The 18,797-nt window shown below is 42.2% G+C and overlaps 1 protein-coding gene across 2 annotated transcripts in view; it reads left to right on the top strand.

Moving 5' to 3' along the window:
* PPP2R2A (protein phosphatase 2 regulatory subunit Balpha) overlaps window positions 1-18,227 on the top strand; it is a 37,087-nt gene extending 18,860 nt beyond the window's left edge. For both annotated transcript variants that reach the window (XM_062510558.1, XM_062510557.1), the window contains exons 3-10: window positions 9,360-9,457; window positions 12,388-12,553; window positions 12,994-13,106; window positions 13,326-13,503; window positions 15,038-15,202; window positions 15,704-15,873; window positions 16,273-16,364; window positions 17,516-18,227. In XM_062510558.1, coding sequence (XP_062366542.1) covers window positions 9,360-9,457; window positions 12,388-12,553; window positions 12,994-13,106; window positions 13,326-13,503; window positions 15,038-15,202; window positions 15,704-15,873; window positions 16,273-16,364; window positions 17,516-17,795 — 1,262 coding nt within the window. In that variant the 3' untranslated portion in view covers window positions 17,796-18,227. The remainder of the gene's footprint in view (window positions 1-9,359; window positions 9,458-12,387; window positions 12,554-12,993; window positions 13,107-13,325; window positions 13,504-15,037; window positions 15,203-15,703; window positions 15,874-16,272; window positions 16,365-17,515) is intronic.
* The last annotated feature ends 570 nt before the right edge of the window (window positions 18,228-18,797 follow it).

Raw genomic sequence — 18,797 nt, 5'->3', positions numbered from 1 at the left:
TTTGCAGTGAAGTTGGCACAAAAGGAGTTACAGAGTGCAGTGCTGGATTGGGTGAGCAGAAATAAAACCTCCAGTGGTTACAGTGATCATGGTACAGGTACTGCACAGTGGAACACAGTCTTAAATCAATTCAAGGTGTAAAAACACCTTCCCAAATCTCATGGTATTATATATATATATCATTATATTTCAGTCTGAATGCTTTCTTTTAATGAAGATAAAATTTCAGAGCAATTGTATTTCATTTTCAGTGGTAGGAAGCAGGGACACATCAGTACTTGCTGCAGTTTGTCATCTCTGTTTTTCCCTGCCACCACAGGTGTCTTGGAGTCCTGTGCACTGGAGACTTGAGTTTCCTACTATAGATGGAGACAGGAAGCCTGTGGTCTGAGCTTTAAATCAGTTTTGTTTCTGTTCTAGCAAAGCCAGATCCTGGCCCTGGTGTAGATGGAAGGAGCCTGCACACAGAAATGCAGTTAATTGGCATTTTGGGTGTGGGCTCCATGGTCTTTGCAAATCCAGCTGTGCTAGCTGGAGATGTGGCTGCTCCTGAGTGTGTTCCTTGCAGATTTGCTCATCTGATGCCTTCAGCTCAGTCTCAGTGAACTCTGTTACCTTAGCAAAATACAAATTGTTTACCAGAAATGACATGTGTTGCCATTGTTCACAGAATTTGGAGGTGGTGGCAGTGTCTGTTAAGATGTTTGTAAGTGTTCCCTGTAGTGATTTCTGCTTCTTCTGAGATTTGCTGGGTTTGAACAATTCTTTGTTGGTCTCTTGCCTTGTTCCAAAAATGGACTGTGGGGAAAAATAATGGTCAGTTTGGTGGTGGAACTTGCCCTGAGTGGAGATGTTGAAGCAGTTGCCCAAGTGAGGCACAGGAGTTGTTTGCCAAACACAAGAATGCAAACGTTCAGTGTGCTGTTGCCTCTCCAGTCTGGATTGTGATGTTGACCATAGACTGTGCTTTCTATTAATTCTCTTGAAATGAGGATGTTACTTTGATGCCATAGTTAACTCGAGATCACATTAAGATTTCTGATGCACAAGAAGCTGCTGTTGCAGATGAGAGATTAGCAGAGGGTGATTCTGTTCTCTCTTTACTATTATCTTGTAAAACACTTAATCTGCATATTTGCTCCTATCCCTTGTAGGATACTAAGGGAACTAGTATCTAATTCCTAGGGAACTTCTAACTTGTAGAAGCTGTTGAGTAATTTCTGTGATAATGCTGTTCTCTGCAGCTCCAATGCCATCCTTCCCTCTGGCTTTGCTGGGAGGAGCAGCTTCTGGTGCATGGGACAGATGGATCTGGAGTTGTTCTGCTCTGAGCACTGAGCCCAGTAAAGCTATTTAGGAGCTTTACTGGCTTTACATAAAACTAATGGCAACAAGGTGAGGGCTGGTGCCACCGTTCCTGTTGTGGGAGAGGATGGAAGTTTGCTGTTTGTTTTCTAGGAAGCCATGAGGCTTAACAAAATTTATTTGCATGAATTTGAGAAACCACCAAAATAACATTGTTTTGTACTTGAGTGGTTAAGTTGCGTTATCTGTAGAGTATCTGAGTGTTACAAATACAGCTGTAAAATTCTAAGCCATCCTAATACACATAAATCCTATGGAGTCTTTGGAGTACTGGTTCTTCCCCTTGCCTTCAGTTCTTCCTCCCCTTAGAAAAAATGACTTAATTCCAGCTCCTGCTTCTGAAGGCTGGTGATAACAGAGTGTTCTTGCTGTCACTGCTGGTACATGGATTTGACAGCACAAAGAGGGATTTCTGGAGTATGTGGCACACTCTGAGCTTTGCTTTGCCATGCAGGAGTAGAGCCCTGCTTACCTGAGCCCACAGTGAGCAGGGCAGACATGGGGCATGCTAATGTGACTTTGGAAGTAACAGGAAAAGCTTAATCAAGCAGTGTCAAATTTTATTTTAGGGAGCTAAATAAAAAGTTAAAAATTAAATGTGTAGTAGTAATAATAATGAGTAAATCACTCAGGCTTTCTAATCCAAAGGTGAATTCATTACTGAACTAGAAATTCCCTAGTGTATCTTTTCTCAAAGGTTGGCAAAGTTAGAGAAGGAAATGGGGAAGAAAGGGTGAATAAAAGAAAGGAAATGGGAATATAGAGGAGTCCAGGAAACTTGAGCGAAGTTGTGGTGGTTTAGGCCTGCTTGTCAAGGTTGATAATTGATTGTTTTCCCTAGGTGAGTAATTTATGCTGTGAAATACTACATGTATTCCCTGTCTGGCCACTGGTATCTTGTGTATGCTGCACACAGGTAGGGATATAAAAAGGACTCAGAGTCTCAGCCCTGAAGTGCAGCTTCCCCAAACAACTCCAAATACTTTCAGCATCAGCAGGGAAATGACAATTTCATCGTGGTCACGTTTTTCATTTTCAGCCTCCCAGGGCTGTTCAGGTGAGTTCACTCACTTGGAGTGAACATGCAGGCCAGGGACCACTCTGCAAATCTTCCTCCTCTGTGTATCCAGAGCTCCCAGGGCTCCCAAGCCAGCAAAGACAGCCTAGTGAGAGTCTGCTGGAGCTGCAGCCTGGGCTTGTGGGTGTTGGTTGTGTGTTGGTGGGGTGTGTGTTGGTGGGGTGTGTGTTGGTGGGGTGGGTGTGGGTTGGTTGAGTGTGGGTGTGGGTTGTGTATGGGTGGGTGTTGGTTGTGGGTTGGTTGTGGGTGTGGGTTGGGTGTGGGTGTGTGGGTGTTGGTTGGGTGTGGGTGTTGGTTGGGGGTGGGTGTGTGTGTGTTGGTTGGGGTGGGTGTGTGTGTCTGTGTTGGGGGTGTGTGGGTGTGTGTGTTGGTTGGGTGTGTGTGTGTTAATTCGGTGTGTGTGTGTGTGTCTGTGTTGGGTGTGTGTGTTGGTTGGGTGTGTGTGTGTTAATTCGGTGTGTGTGTGTGTGTGTCTGTGTTGGGTGTGTGTGTGTGTTGGTTGGGGGTGTGTGGGTGTTGGTTGGGGGTGTGTGGGTGTGTGTGTTGGTTGGGTGTGTGTATGTGTTGGTTGGGTGTGTGTGTGTTGGTTGGGGGTGTGTGGGTGTTGGTTGGGTGTGTGTGTGTTGGTTGGGGGTGTGTGGGTGTTGGTTGGGGGTGTGTGGGTGTGTGTGTTGGTTGGGTGTGGGGGTGTTAATTCGGTGTGTGTGTGTGTCCGTGTTGGGTGTGTGTGTGTTGGTTGGGTGTGTGTGTGTGTCCGTGTTGGGTGTGTGTGTGTTGGTTGTGTGTCTGTGCCCCAGCAGGGCCAGCAGCACTGCAGAGTGAGTTGGCCACCAGACAAATTCCCTTCCCTGGGAAGGAGGGCAGCTTTGTGTGCTGTGAAATTCCTGAGCTGGTACCTGGGAGAGAACAAGGAACCAGCTGGCTCTGGCAGAGATGCAGGGCACAGAGGGAGGATTTTTGCTACAAGGGCAATAACCCTTTCTGGCTTCTCTGTTTCTACGTGCATTTCTTCCTGTCCCTGGGTTTTAAGGAATTAATATATTTTTAATGCCCTCTCTAGTAGAGAAGAGATCTATTTAAAGGACTTCTGGAACAAATCTGAAGCAGTAAATTGAACAGTAGGAATGCCTTCTCCCAGCTGCCTTTGGGTTTGTTGCCTGGTCACTTCAGGGAGATGGAATGAATGCAGGGAATCACTCCTGCAAGTGAATGAAGAACAGGGAAATGAAGTCAATAGTAAAACTGGTCATGGTAACTTTAGAGCATCCAATACTTGTGTTCCCTTCCCCCTCTCCTCAGACATAAATTAGGAATGAGGCTGGAATGCAGGGGGTTGTTTTCTTTTATTCCAGCAGCACTAAACAGTGCGTGGCACTTTGCTCTCACTCTTTTCCTGGGGTGTGAAGTTTGGTAGCCTGTGTTGGGAGCTCTCCTCTGCACACAGATGTGTGCTCACCCGACCTTAATCTTGTTTAAATAACCTTCCCGTTCAGTTTGGGATTTTCACCTCACTGTCTACCTTCAGAGATAAATTGACAATGCATCAGGACTCTGGATAAAGTAGTAAACCCAAATCACAGACCCCGGGGTGTTGGTTGGGTGACTCAGTGCATTGTGGAGCTGCTTAAAATACTTGACGCCTTGGAAGAGCTTTTGTTTTTTCTCCAGTGTCTTTCATTGTTTGTTTGGATGTTTTTTCCCCCAATGATGAAGTACTTAACTGCAAAACAAAACTGTTCTTGGAAACAAGAAAGTCCACTCAAAAGCCTTAAATTGCTGTCATTAGCTGTGACTTGAGCTGGAGTTAGCAGGGAGGTTTTGCCTCACCCTGGGCTGGAAAGGATCCAACAACCCACAAGTGATTTCCAGACACTTAATGTCTGCAGCTTCTCATGGACAGATGCTCTTGCTCTCTCTAGGAAGAATGGCTCAGGTATGTTCAGCAATTGTGCATCAAATTCAAATACTTCACTGTCATCGCTCGTGATGTTTATCCATTCCTCTGCTGCTTCCTCAGTTTGAGGCTGTTTGAGCTCCTGTAGATTTTAGTACTAATCCTAAAAGCTGGTTTCTTAATATTTTTCTTTGGAGACAGTTTCTGAAGTCTCCTTGGAATGATTGATTTGTGTTTGGTTTGATTAAAATAGCTTTTCCAGGCTGATAAACTGAGGACATGCCCTCCACATATTCCAGAAATGGTGTTTAAACCACTGGGAAGGTATATAAGCAATACTTCCTAAATAATTTTAAAATGCTTTTTTAAATGCTACTATTTTTCGTTCAGTCCTTGGAAACATCAGAAGTTTGCTGCACTTGTGTGAACACTCTCATTTGCTTGCTCTCTGCTTAGGCAGCAGATCAACGTGATTCCAAAAATTTGCACAGAAACCTTTTGGGTCTGGTGAAATAAAGACTCTCTTTGTTCCTGCCATGATTGACTCGCTGCTGCAGAGTAGGTGACATGTTTTGCCTACCAAGCATGTTTTCTAAGCAGAGTTTATATAAAGTTCATGGAACATTAAAATAGATAGCCTCTTGTGTACTAATAAAATCCCCTTTATTCTATTATTGGAAACAAATTTAATACAGAATTGCTTTTCAGGTTTGTGATGGGCCTTCTGGAATGAAGTCATTGGATTCGTTTTCTTTTGGTGGTTTGGATTGCTGGTTTATTCCCTTTTTCCAAAGACATTTGGACAGTTAAAACTTCATCACAATCCTTTCTTTAAAGTTTCAGAAACCTTGATGGTGACAGTGCACACACTCTGCATTCACTGCAACACGTGGAGGTCCCCAAAGTGTGAAAGTGTTTTTAAGTATTTGTCACTGAGTTTTTCTTGTTCCAAACACTGCTTTTAACAGGGAAAAAGGCATTTGAGATCTGTTGGATTCCTTTATTCTTCTTTTTTAATTTGAACTGCTGCTCTTTCCAGTACACTGACCCAGTGGCCCCAGAGCCTTACCTGAAGCTTTGAGATGTGTTTTATCCTTTTCCTGTCAAAGCCAAACACCTTGTTCTGGTTGGTTTTGTGGGGGTTTTTTGGTGTTTTTTTTTTTTTTTTGGCTCCTCAGGTTCCTGTCTCTATGTCTACCATGGAAGAATTTAGTCCTGCTTGAATCCAGTCAAGTCTCCAGATCTTGCTGGTTTTGATTTTTGTTGGGAGCACTTGAAAAGTGAAGATGTCTCACTGAAGCTTAATAAACTTAAAGCATCTTGTGAAAATAAAGATGATGTGCAGAAGGGAAGGAAAGCTTGGCCAGATTGCAGCTGCTGGATCTGGGAGAGCTCTAGGAAGCTTTGGATGTCTCTGGGAGAAGCAGACTCTGCCCTGTCTCCATGTGCTGATGGCTCAGGGACCAGAATCTCTCTTGAGTTGGAGATTTTTGTGATCAGTGGCTTGGTTTGTCTGTAGAGTTTTAGATCTCTGTGATGGGGATACAACTGTGCAGCAGCTCTGTGTTTCCAGAGTGTTTTACTCAACGTGTGAGGAAACATTTTCACTGATAAGTGGATTTCAGGTAGTGTAGGTGATTCCCACCCCACCTCCCCTTTGCTTTCAGGTCACTAAAACACATTATTTGAAAGCATTTAGCAGTCTCAGAAGTGTTTCTACAACAGTAAGTGTCTGTGAAGGGATATTGAATGGAACTAAAGGACAAATGTATAGATTTGTGCAGAGAAATATTTGTAAGTAATGTAATAACCTCTGAGTTCTTTGTCCCACGTTGTGCAAGAAGGAGAAAACCTGGTTCACTTGGTACTGGTACTGCAGGTGCCCTGCAGGAATGCAGGTGTACCCTGCTCTCCTCATTTCTGTCTTTGTCACAATCATGTCTTCATCTCCTGTGAGCAATGCTGCCATGTAGTGTTTGAACCCCTCAGCCCTGGCAGTGCCACCCTGCAGCTTGGTGTCAGGGATGTGCTGATGCTTGGGGGAGGAGAAGACAACTCTGATCTCCAGGGTCGGTGTGACAGCACATAATGCTGTGGCCTGCCAGGGGTTGGCTGTCAGATCAGGGGGCAGTGGTTGTTTATCTCTGGCACTGTGCTGGAGAAGAGGGCACTGAAATGCATCCCATTTCCAGCAGCCATCAGTGTGGTGACAGCAGGGCACTACACATGTGCTTCTCCCTTAAACATCCCTCAAGTGCTCCTGGCACTGGGAAGGGATCAATTCCCAGCAGGGGCAGCTCTGTGTTTGCAGGCTTCCACCTAGGGAGAGGAGAGGAAACAGCTCAAGGTTGGGGATCTTCTGTTGTGCTGCTGAGGGGCTGAAATCGTCAGGGAATTACAGTTGTCATCGGAAAAAAAGATAAGGTGGGTACATGTTTTTGGCAATGAGGGTATTAACACAGATGAGAATCCACAAGTGAACCTGGGCACTGAGGAGCATGAAAAGCTCCCACTAACACTTCTCCAACACCTTTAAAGCTACCCAGGTGAGCAGCAGTGCCCTGGCTCTCCCTTTGACAAAGGTGTGGCAATGTGGAATTCCAGACAGGACACACAGAACACAGTTCCTGTGTTTGAATGTACAACTGCTTGTTTGTCTCTAGTACAGATTTCTTTGTAAGATCTGTATCTTGGCCCTGGGTTGGGATTACTTAAGCAGAAATTGCTTTTATCTGTCACATTTTTAGCACCTTTTGTTTTGCCTTTGGAGAGGGAACAATCCATGATTACACTGTGGAAGGCACATTGCATTTATTGATGTATCTTGAGTTTTAAAATTAATTAATAGGTTTCCATTGTGATGGCCACTAAGGAATGTATTTGACTTTAATTTAAAACTGATCCAAGTACTTGGAATGTTCTGCATGGTGTCAGTCAGGCACTGGAGAGTTTTCAATGCCTTGTCACCACTGCCTGAGCCTGCTGGACTCTTGGAGGTGTGGGACGTGTGGGATGTGGGTGCTGGAAGTTTGTTTGTGCACTGGAGTCTGTGATCAAGCAGTTGTGTCAGTGTATCAGCTGGGAGATCACTGGGGGAGAGCTTGGATTCTCCCAAAAACTAAAATAAATGCAGAAAGCAAGAAAGTCTGAGATTACAGAGAAGTGCTTGTCTTTCTGCTATATATGAGATTTGTGTTATTAGTAAATACAAATATATAGCATCATCAGACCTAGGAAAACAGACATTTTTATCCTAAATTAAAGGTTTTTCTGGCTGTTGTTGCTGCCTGTTCTAAACTTTTCAATGACTTTCACCAAATAAGTACTTTGATTAATTTATCCATCTATTCTTAGGTGGATATGAGGCTTCTGAGGCAACTTTTTCTTTGCTTTTCTCTTTCTACATACGTGGACACGTTGGATCTGCTGATAATTTACTGTATTGTCATGGCAGTTTCAAGACTGTCAGAGCTTGTAGTGTTAAGTCTGTGTTTTTCACAATAATAACTATTCTGTGTACTTCTCACTGCTGAGATGGTAGTGTGCTTTATTTCAATTAATTGATAACATTTTAAGGTCTTTTCCTGTTGGAGGAGTGCAACCATGTGCTTTTGCATTGTGTGGAAAAGTCAAAATTGGACTGCTTGGTTTGCACCTCCCTCTTTCTGCCCCTTGATGAATTGTTTGTTATCTCTATGCCCCCCGTTCACCTGGGAGAGGAACCATTAAATTCCTTATCTGCAGCTCAGTGCTTTGCCTTACACATGAGATAAATCACTTGATCTTGGTCACAAATAGAAGAATGACTGGCTGAAGTAACTGCTGCCTTCTGGGGGGGGGAAATGATGGATTGATGATGGAATTAAAGACGTTTTGTGTGTGATCTGGATCCTGGTTCAGTGAAGTACAGGCTGAGGTTGTATTTCTGTCCTTTACTCTGTTTGGAGACATTCCAGCCAGTGTGAGCAGTGCCAGGAGGTTGGTGGGGGGATTTCTAAGGCAGTTTGTGCTGTGGAATACAAAACTGTGGAGCTGGTGCTTGGCTCTAAGTCAAGCAGGTATTGATCTTTTCAAACTCTAAAATATTATGAATGCAATGGAGAAAAAAGAAACCATCCCACAGAAAATCCTGCAGCTGATTGGCATGGAAGTGAAATGGCCTCAAGATTTGTGTATGTAAAACTCTCAAGGAATTTCTCCTGCAGAAAATCAGATTTATGGAGTTGTGTTGCAATTTGGTGTTTCAAAAATGGTTTGGGTTCTGATTCAAGGACCGTTCCATTTGTACCTTTGGAAATGTGCAGGCTTGAGTTCAAGTTGTAATTTGTCCTTTCTGATGTATAAACAGCTCAGTTTGATACTAGGGACTACTGTTCTTACCAGTGTATATTCCAATTTAATTTTAGCACTCCCTATAGAAACACTTGTGATAACATAAACCTTCTTCATCCAGAAGAGATACTCGGGATTTTTGGAGACTATTGAGGTTTTTTTTCTAGTTTTCTGCAGCTTTTTATTCCTTGTGTTCCTTAGACAGTGATGTCTGAACTTTTCTCCCCTGATACCTTTTGCCTTTAAGTTATCAAATGTGTACTGAGTCCTTAAAAAAAAAAAAAAAGGTGCTTTGAGGTCATATGGATAATGATTGTATCTAAATCATGCATTAGGAAAAACTGAGGAAATAAAGGTACAGAGTTTGCTAGGAAAGGTACAGTCTGTGTTATGTAAAGTAGAGTCAGAGCAGAAAAGTCAGTTCTAAGCTGATGATATTAATCCTTAAGAACACAGTGATGCACAACACCGAGCTTGTAGCTCTGGCATGGTGATCGATGAATGATTCTCAAATGAAAAAAATTACTGTTATTTTTTTGGAATAAATGTCTGCTTGCATTTTATAGATGTCTTTTAACTAAAGTATGATTTTTTTAATGGTTTGTTTTTGTTTTTTAATCGTGGCTTCCTTGGCCACTTGGTATTTAAAAGAATGATTAATCTGTGGGGTTTATTTTTGTTGTTCTGCAGCGGATATAATTTCTACAGTAGAATTTAACCATTCTGGAGAGTTGTTAGCAACAGGAGACAAGGGAGGGAGAGTTGTCATTTTTCAACAGGAGCAGGAGGTGAGTGCTGTCTCATTACACTGTATTACATGGTTTTTCTATTCCCTTTCTAAAGACAAGGAGAGTGTTTTTATAAAACCCTTCACACAAAGTGCATGCCTATGTGATAAGTGATTACAGTACCGAAATTTAATGGGAACTTTGTGACACTGATAGAAATTTAATTTTAAACACACTTTGGCTGTGGTCTGAAGAATGCTGGAAGTGAAAACCAAACAGGGGTAGGACACAGAAGACCTTGAGGGAGCTGAAGTTGGTTCTTTTACAATGACTCCTCCTGGCTGTGAGGATGATTTCAGATGTCACTGTAGCTGGGGATATTAAAAGTTGCCCTTCAGCAAGTGTGTGACTGTGACCTCAGATGTCCTTTTCACTCTGGTATCAATCAGGTAAAACCACAGAATCCTCATAGCAGAGATACCTTTTCTCCTTTTGTCTTTGTTTTTTTGGTCTTTAGGCTCTACCCCCATGTCAGTGGGCAGCTGAGCTGCAGATTTTTTTAACTGAGGCTGTAGTTGGAAGTTGCTGTGGTTAGGATGGATTTCAGGGAGATGTCACCTCACTGCCTAGAGATGTCACTGCTGGTTTTTGTTTAGTCTTTCCTTCCATTTCCATTTGCAAACTCCCAAAGCTCCGGAATTCCGGTTCCCAGAGCAGGGGGTGGTCTGTGGGCGAGGCTCTGTCCCTGTGCCAGAGCTCCCCTCGGTCACTGGGGACATCTAGTGGGGCTGCCTGGCACCAGCTCTTGAGGTCGTTTGTGGCTTTTTATTGTTTCCTTTTTATTCCTTTATTACTTTTGATTCTCCAGTTATAGCTTGATGCTTTTAAGAATCCTCTTGTGTGGCTTAAAGTTGCAGCAGTTCCTTGCCTGCTCTGAGGTGAGCTGTGTTTAAATGACTCCTTGGTTTTTGGAGCATAATTCAAGGTCACATCCTTAGGGGCTGGGATGCAGGGGTAGGAAGATGAAATTCCACAGAACAGTTTTTGGCATTTTTTGGTTTCTCTGTGTTCAGGGAATGATTTGTGCGTAAGGACTTAATTCCTTGATGCACTGGTAGTTGGTTGTTCCACCAAACAACTGTCTAGAGCAGGATTTATATGTGAAAGCATATAAAATAAAAGTGTTTCGTTTGGAATTCTGTGCCCCCTTGTACCACACTGCATCGGAGAGCTTTGCAGACCACACCTGCAGGAAGAGAAACACTGACAAGGGCTGTGTGAAGAACTCTGCAGACCCGTGTGGCTTCACCCACTGCCAAACTGCTGCCACCTCCGGGCTGGAATGTGGCAGGCAGCGACATGAGCTCAGTGCCAGGCAGGAAGTGAATACTCAGTGACTGCTGCATCTCCCAGAAACTGGGGAGGAATCTGCGTAGGCACACTGCAATTACCTAAATTGGAGTTTAACATCGTGCACTTGGGCCAACACCTCTCCTTGTTTGGAATTTTATTTTTCCCTTTGAGCACCATGAGACAGAGTTTAAATTTTGATTTTTTTATCCCAAGGATGGATTTTATGTATTACTGGGTTTATGTATTATTCTGGTCCTGTAAAGTTTTACTGGAATATGCACACAGAATTTTTAAGCCTCAGTTGTTATGGTAAGTCTGGAATTGAAGGAAAGTTCTCTGGATTTCCTAAGGCATTTCCTAGAGCACAATAGATTTCCTTTCCAACCTGTTCCTGACCCAGCTTCACTTGTTAGTTCTGACTGAGGCTTAGAACAAAGTTCCTTCCATTCTCCAGGGTGGGAAAAGCAGTGTAAGGGACAGGTGTGGTACAGAATTCTGGGGCCAGATGTGATTTCTGAGCATTTTGCCCCCTTATCCCTTCCCTGCCCCGAGCTTATTTTAAAGTGTAAGAATTCCTGCTGGCTCTCAGGGCATGAAGCACAAGAAAATTATGCAAGGAATGTGACAAATGTGGGCCAGCAAGGGTTGTATCAGCTGTGTTTTGGTGAGGCACTGAGGGATGAAATGAGCCCGTGGACATGAGACACCAGAGAAGGAAGGAGCAAAGTCTCCAGCCAGGAACATATCACAGCAAAGGCATCTGCTGGTGCAATCTCTGGAGTGGGCGGGACAGGAAGAAATCCCAAAATTCAGCTTGAAACCACTTCAGGCAAACGTGGGGAACACTACACCAGGATTGGCTCCAGTTTTCTGCATCCAGTGGATGAAATTCAAGGCTCTGTCCATGCAGTGCAATGTTTTGGTGCCTAAAACACAGCTTTTGGGAAGAGGAATTGTGCAGCTTTTTCAGTTTTGCAAACATTTCTACCTGGACAGGTAACTGCAGGGGTGACTCTAGTGCCAGAGCTGTATTCAGCAGAGGTGATGAGCTTTTTGCCCTTCTAGAATGAGGGAGAAAAAGCTGCTTAAGCAGTTCAAAAGCTCTCAGGGGGCTTGGAGATTATAAACCAGAATAGTGGAGCTGCTGGTATAAATGTAGAGAAGTGCCATGTGGGATTTCCATAGCGTGCCTGGAAAGCTGAATGTACTCACAGAGCACATTTGCCATTTTGTGTGCGTGTGTTGCAGGGGAAGGAATATTTCCTTTAAACAGCAAAGGTGGGAGAATTTAAAGATTGAAGAAGTTGTGGTTTGTTTTTGTGGTGGTTTTTTTTTTGTTTGTTTGTTTTTAATAAAATATTTAGGCCACATACTAGTTTGTTCAGCGTAAATGTGAAAAAGTGTTGGAGATGTTATTTACATTCTGGGGAGTTTCTGGAAACTTAAGCTGCTGCATAAAGTATCTCTTCTCAGATTTTTTTTTTTATTTATTTTAGCCAAAATTGTAGAAACTTGAATAAATTTCTTGCAACAGAGATGATGCTCATCTCACTTGGTTGACAGGCTCATGAAAATCAAGCAGCTTCTACCCCAATGTACATTGTATACATGTCTTGATCATTTAATTCTCTTTTCAGAACAAAACCCAGTCTCACAGTAGGGGAGAATATAATGTTTACAGTACCTTTCAAAGCCATGAACCAGAGTTTGACTACTTGAAAAGTTTAGAAATTGAAGAGAAGATCAACAAAATTAGGTGGTTACCCCAGAAAAATGCTGCTCAGTTTTTATTGTCTACAAATGGTAAGTTTATTTTGTACCATAGCATGTTTGCTATTAGGATTTGGTCTGATCCTCTCCAAAAAGCTGGAATCAAGCAGGTTTAACTGCAGGGATCTGGGGCTGTGGTTCTGGTGGCTTCCCTGGGCACAGGGTGGCAAGTTTGGGGTTTAGTTGCTTTGTAGCCCAGAGACCCTCATGGGTATGAGAGTCCCTGTGTCAGAGCTTACGTTAACCATTCATAGCAATTCCTGTCCCAACTGAAACTTGCTCGAACTCCTATAAAAAGAACAAGCTGTGGAGGAGGTTTTTTTAATGCTTTTTATCTTGTCTTGTTTTCCCCAAGCAGCATTTTTGTCTTTTTTTGGTGCGCGTGGGCGGCCTTGTCTTGTTTGAAGGCATCAGCAGCGATGGCTGGTGTCTCTCCACAGGTCTCATTTTAAACCGTGGCTGTTTCATTGCAGATAAAACAATAAAATTGTGGAAAATCAGTGAAAGGGACAAGAGACCCGAGGGTTATAATTTAAAGGAGGAGGATGGACGGTATAGGGATCCTACTACAGTTACAACACTACGGGTGAGTAGCTCGCAGTCAGCTCATTTCTCCTCTCCCTCTGGCAGCCCGTGGCTCTGGGAGGAACTACTCCATCACATCATCACCTTCATCTTCCCTGTGATGCCACTTGGCAGAAATAGTGACTTCTGAGGCATTGCATCCAGCTCGGCGTGCTGCGGGGCGGCGCTGCTGTGTGTGCTGGGTCTGCCTCTCACTCCTGCCCTGCCCCGTGTGTTGCAGGTGCCAGTGTTCAGGCCTATGGACCTCATGGTGGAGGCCAGCCCACGAAGGATATTTGCCAATGCCCACACGTACCACATCAATTCCATCTCCATCAATAGTGACTACGAGACGTACCTGTCTGCGGATGACCTGCGGATCAACCTGTGGCACCTAGAAATCACAGACAGAAGTTTTAGTATCCTTTTGCCATTGCTCCCATGGCCAGGAGAACAGGAAAACTTGGATTCTGTTTCCTTTCGTGAGAAGTGTTTAGTATATATCCAGAGATTTAATATATATACACATAATATCCATATGTATCCATAATATGTATATCCATATATGTGTCCATAATATATATATCCATATATGTGTCCATAATATATATATCCATATATGTCCATAATATATATGTATCCATATATGTGTCCATAATATATGTATCCATATATGTGTCCATAATATATATATATCCATATATGTGTCCATAATATATATATATCTCCATATGTGTCCATAATATATATATATCCATATATGTGTCCATAATATATATATCCATATGTGTCCATAATATATATATATATCCATATATGTGTCCATAATATATATATATCCATATATGTGTCCATAATATATATATCTCCATATGTGTCCATAATATATATATATATCTCCATATGTGTCCATAATATATATATATATATCCATATGTGTCCATAATATATATATATATCCATATATGTGTCCATAATATATATATATCCATGTGTCCATAATATATATATATATCCATATGTGTCCATAATATATATATATATCTCCATATGTGTCCATAATATATATATATATATCTCCATATGTGTCCATAATATATATATATATATATTCATATGTGTCCATAATATATATATATCCATATATATGTCCATAACATATATATCCATATATATGTCCATAACATATATATATCCATAATATGTGTCCATAACATATATATATCTCCATAATATGTGTCCATAATATATATATCCATAATATGTGTCCATAATATATATATATATCCATAATATGTGTCCATAATATATATATATATATATATATCTCCATAATATATGTGTCCATAATACATATGTCCATAATAATATATATATCCATATAGATAATACTGGATATATCCAGTGTTTTTAGTATATATCCAGAGATTTAATCTCCATTAATCCTGGTTATTTCTCCTTAGTAGTTGAAAGGGGTTTTTACTTCTGGAGGAGGAATGCTTTGGTTTGGAAGGGACATTAAAGCTCATTCCAGGTGGGCAGGATGCCTTCCACTATCCCAGGTTGCTCCAACCTGGCCATGGACATTTCCAGGGATGGAGCAGCCCCACCTGTGTCAAGGTTCTAATACAAAACAGCATTTTATAATGTAGCAGTACAATTAGAATTTAAGCAAAATAAAAAGTTCTGTATGAAAAACTTGGGAGATAATTTGTGGTATAGAATTAATTATTGCTGGAGTGGAGGAAAACTGAAGCAGATTGAATTGAATTGAAACTGGTGCACAATGTGATGTTACAACCTTCCTTTGTAGACAAATGGTGTGCCTTGATTTTTATCTCTTGCCTGGGTCCCACAAGCCTGAAGCTGCATTTCTGAAAGTACCTAAAACTGAAAAATGCCTTGGCAAAAAACCCATTTCACTGCAGGCAATTCCCTAACGAGCTGCTGCAGATATTGTAGACATCAAGCCTGCCAACATGGAGGAGCTGACAGAGGTGATCACAGCTGCAGAGTTCCACCCCAACAGCTGCAGCACGTTTGTCTACAGCAGCAGTAAAGGCACCATTCGCCTGTGTGACATGAGAGCATCAGCCCTGTGTGACAGACATTCAAAGTGTGAGTGCTGCAGCTCGGGGTGTCCCTGTGTCACAGGACACCTGCTGCTAGGTTATATCAACCCCTGAATTGTCTGTGTGGATTTGGGTAGGATTCCTCTAGTGTACTGAACACATCTAAAGCCTAAAATCAAAATAAATCTTTGTTTTTCTGGAGTAAAACTAGTGAATAAAATGAGCAGTAGCTTCTGTTTAGACCCCAGCAATGGCTTTTTGCAGACTTCAGGTGGTTGAAGGCCATTTGGTCGGTACTTGATGCTGGAAACCTTGCATGTGGAATCAAGATTTCACATGCTAGCAAGTAATTTATTTATTGAAAAGCTTACCTTGACTTGCTCCAAGAGAGTATGGCAACTATATTTACAAATGTTTCTCCTTGAAGGTTATTTTATGTAACACAGAGTAACACAGGGTTACTGAGACAATGTTAAAGTGATTCAGGTGTATCTCCTACCAGAGACACAAACTTATCTCCTGAAATGCTTGTGTTCTTCTCCCGCAGTGTTTGAAGAGCCAGAAGATCCTAGCAACCGATCATTTTTCTCTGAAATCATCTCTTCCATATCTGATGTCAAATTTAGCCATAGTGGTCGATATATGATGACTAGAGATTATCTGTCAGTGAAGATCTGGGATTTAAATATGGAAAATAGACCTGTGGAAACATACCAGGTATTTGAGTTGGAAGTTGAAAAGCCTGGACAGGGGCTGAGTCTGACTGATGGTCTTGATGTGGTAGTTGCAGTTTTGTCTGTAGATTCAGGCAGAGCATCCCTGAGGTTTGGGGATTCCACACTCCTGCAGGAAGATCTTGGTGTTTGCAGGGTGGTGGCAGGACCCAAATCCATGTTTGGGGCTGAAAAAGCCTCCTCTTAACCAGGGGGAATTTGGGAGGTGTAGAGGTCATCTCCAGCTGTGAGAACCATGCAAAGTCTTTGGCTGTTTTCTGTTACGTCCTGAAGAAAACGGGAGGTGAACCATCTCATAAAATGTTTTTAGCTGCCTCTGAAAGTTGTTTTACAGGTGTGTGAGTCTGATGCTCACTCAGCTTCTCTGATCTCTGTTTTCCAGGTGCACGAATACCTCAGAAGTAAACTCTGCTCGCTGTATGAAAACGATTGCATTTTTGACAAATTTGAATGCTGTTGGAATGGATCAGACAGGCAAGTGAAATTCTTACCCTATGCACTTCACATCTTTCCAAGTTATTCTTCAAATGAGCAGTGGACTGCAAATACCAGGTGTTGGACAATGTTGTTGTACTTGAGTGCTTCAGAATCTGCACCAGATTTGGGGGGAACCCGTGGGAAAACCTTCCAGGAATGTTCCTTTTTACAGTGCTTGGCCATGGTAGTGACCTGCCAAAAACACCATTTAGGACAGCTCTTGCTTCTGTCATGATCATGTCATTAACATTTAAGGCAGCTCATTGGTTCCCTTCAGTACTGTCAGACAAGATGTTTTTGGTTTTGTTTTTTAATTTGGCATCTTTCTGTTCAAGTATTTTTTGAGGCAAAGGAAGAACAGGGAAATTTGTAAGTGTATTTTTCTTACTGAGCAGCTGATGCAGAATCAGGAGCTGTAAGGAGTTTTCATAACCTAGATGGTTAGTACCTAAATTCACACAATTTGTAGGTCACTAAAATCACATGGCTAAAAATCTGATGTGTTTGGGGTTTGTTGGAGCTCTCCCATGTGTGAAAAGCAAATTGAATAATGACATTCAAGGTGCTTGGATAACAAAATATCTCAAAGGGCCCAGGGAAGGGAAAAGGGTATTTTTGGGAGGTTTAGGACTTTTTTTTGCTGGAACTCTCTTGCTAGAATGCTCAGAATTTTTGCTGGAACTCTTGCTAGAACTTTTGGAATTTTTGCTGGCACTCTCTTGCTAGAATGCTCAGAATTTTTGCTGGAACTCTCTTGCTAGAACTTTTGGAATTTTTGCTGGAACTCTCTTGCTAGAACTTTTGGAATTTTTGCTGGAACTCTCTTGCTAGAACTTTTGGAATTTTTGCTGGAACTCTCTTGCTAGAACTTTTGGAATTTTTGCTGGAACTCTCTTGCTAGAACTTTTGGAATTTTTGCTGGAACTCTCTTGCTAGAACTTTCGGAATTTTTGCTGGAACTCTCTTGCTAGAACTTTTCCTAGAATTTGCAGCATTTTTTCTAGAATCCATTTGCTTCCCTTTAGCTGTAGCAGGCGTGGGTGAGGCCACCTCCTTCCCCTTTGCGCGATCCGAGTCGGGACCCTCCGGCTCGGCGAAAGGAGCAGAAATTCCCTACTGACCTCTTTGTTCCTTCCCCCTGTGTGCAGCATTGTCATGACAGGATCTTACAACAACTTCTTCAGGATGTTTGACAGAAACACGAAGCGGGACATCACCTTGGAGGCGTCCCGGGAGAACAACAAGCCGCGCACGGTGCTGAAGCCGCGGAAGGTTTGCGCCAGCGGCAAGAGAAAGAAGGACGAGATCAGTGTCGACAGCTTAGACTTCAACAAGAAGATCCTGCACACAGCCTGGCACCCCAAGGAGAACATCATCGCTGTAGCTACCACAAACAACTTGTATATATTTCAAGACAAGATGAATTAGGGTTGGCATTCCTAACTGAAGAGTCACTTCCTGCATAGTTGAAATAGTTGAATCTAGCGTTTGTACCTGTAACGAAAGCGAGTGAGAGGTCCATTATGGCACCCCTTTCCAGTGTTTAAAAATGTGCCATATGACAACACACTTTTATAGCTCCATGGAGAAGGCTCTGTGGCTCTGTTGTCTCCATGCCTGCTAGCCATTTAGGTGAGGGTAGGGCACTTTTTAATTTAAATGACTACTTGCACCATCTTGCCTAATGGACTAGACTGGACTGTCTCAACATCGGTTTACTCCACTTTTTATGCCTTCCATTGTGATGACGTCAGCCACAGGGAAAGCCTTCAATCATGCTATGGGATTTAATTGTGTAACCTCATTACTGTATCATTCGTGGCCCCCTTTTTTTATTAAATACAGCTCATTCTTGCTGTGGCTTGTAGCATTCCTCCTCCTTCTGGCCTCCTGGACTCCCCCTTCCCCCTCGTCCCCCTCCACCTCGCCTCGGTGGTGGTGTATGGAAAAAAAAAAAAAAAAACAAAATAAAGCACATAAAATGGGTCCGTTTGGGGTCAGTGGTAAAGGGGGTCTGTGTTGCAACAAATGTTTTAATAAACAGTTGACTGTAATCACTCCTTGCCATGTCTGGCACCAAAAACAAAAAAAAAGAAAATAAGGAAAAAGACAAACTACTGAATAAAAGTGACAAAGAATGGAGAATCTGTTTTCTTTTTTTTTTTTTAATCTACCTCTTTATACAATACTCTGTGTTTTATCTTAGATGCATGAAAATAAAATGATGGTTTTTGTAATGATTTTAACCAGTATTAATTATTTTTCATGGGAATGAAGAGAGGGAGGGATTTCACAGGTACCTGCATTCATTCCTGAGTAACCTTGAGCACCAGCTAGTGTGTGACCACTTCCAACTCTGCTGTCAGGTTTTGATCTGAGCTGTCACTTCCTGTGTCCTTGAATGCTTTTCTTTTTAACCTTTTGCTTTAA

The sequence above is a fragment of the Cinclus cinclus genome, chromosome 29, assembly GCF_963662255.1.
Source record: "Cinclus cinclus chromosome 29, bCinCin1.1, whole genome shotgun sequence".
In the NCBI taxonomy this organism is placed as follows: domain Eukaryota; kingdom Metazoa; phylum Chordata; class Aves; order Passeriformes; family Cinclidae; genus Cinclus; species Cinclus cinclus.
Note: the sequence above shows the minus strand (reverse complement) of the source record. Positions and strands in the feature narration are given on the sequence as shown.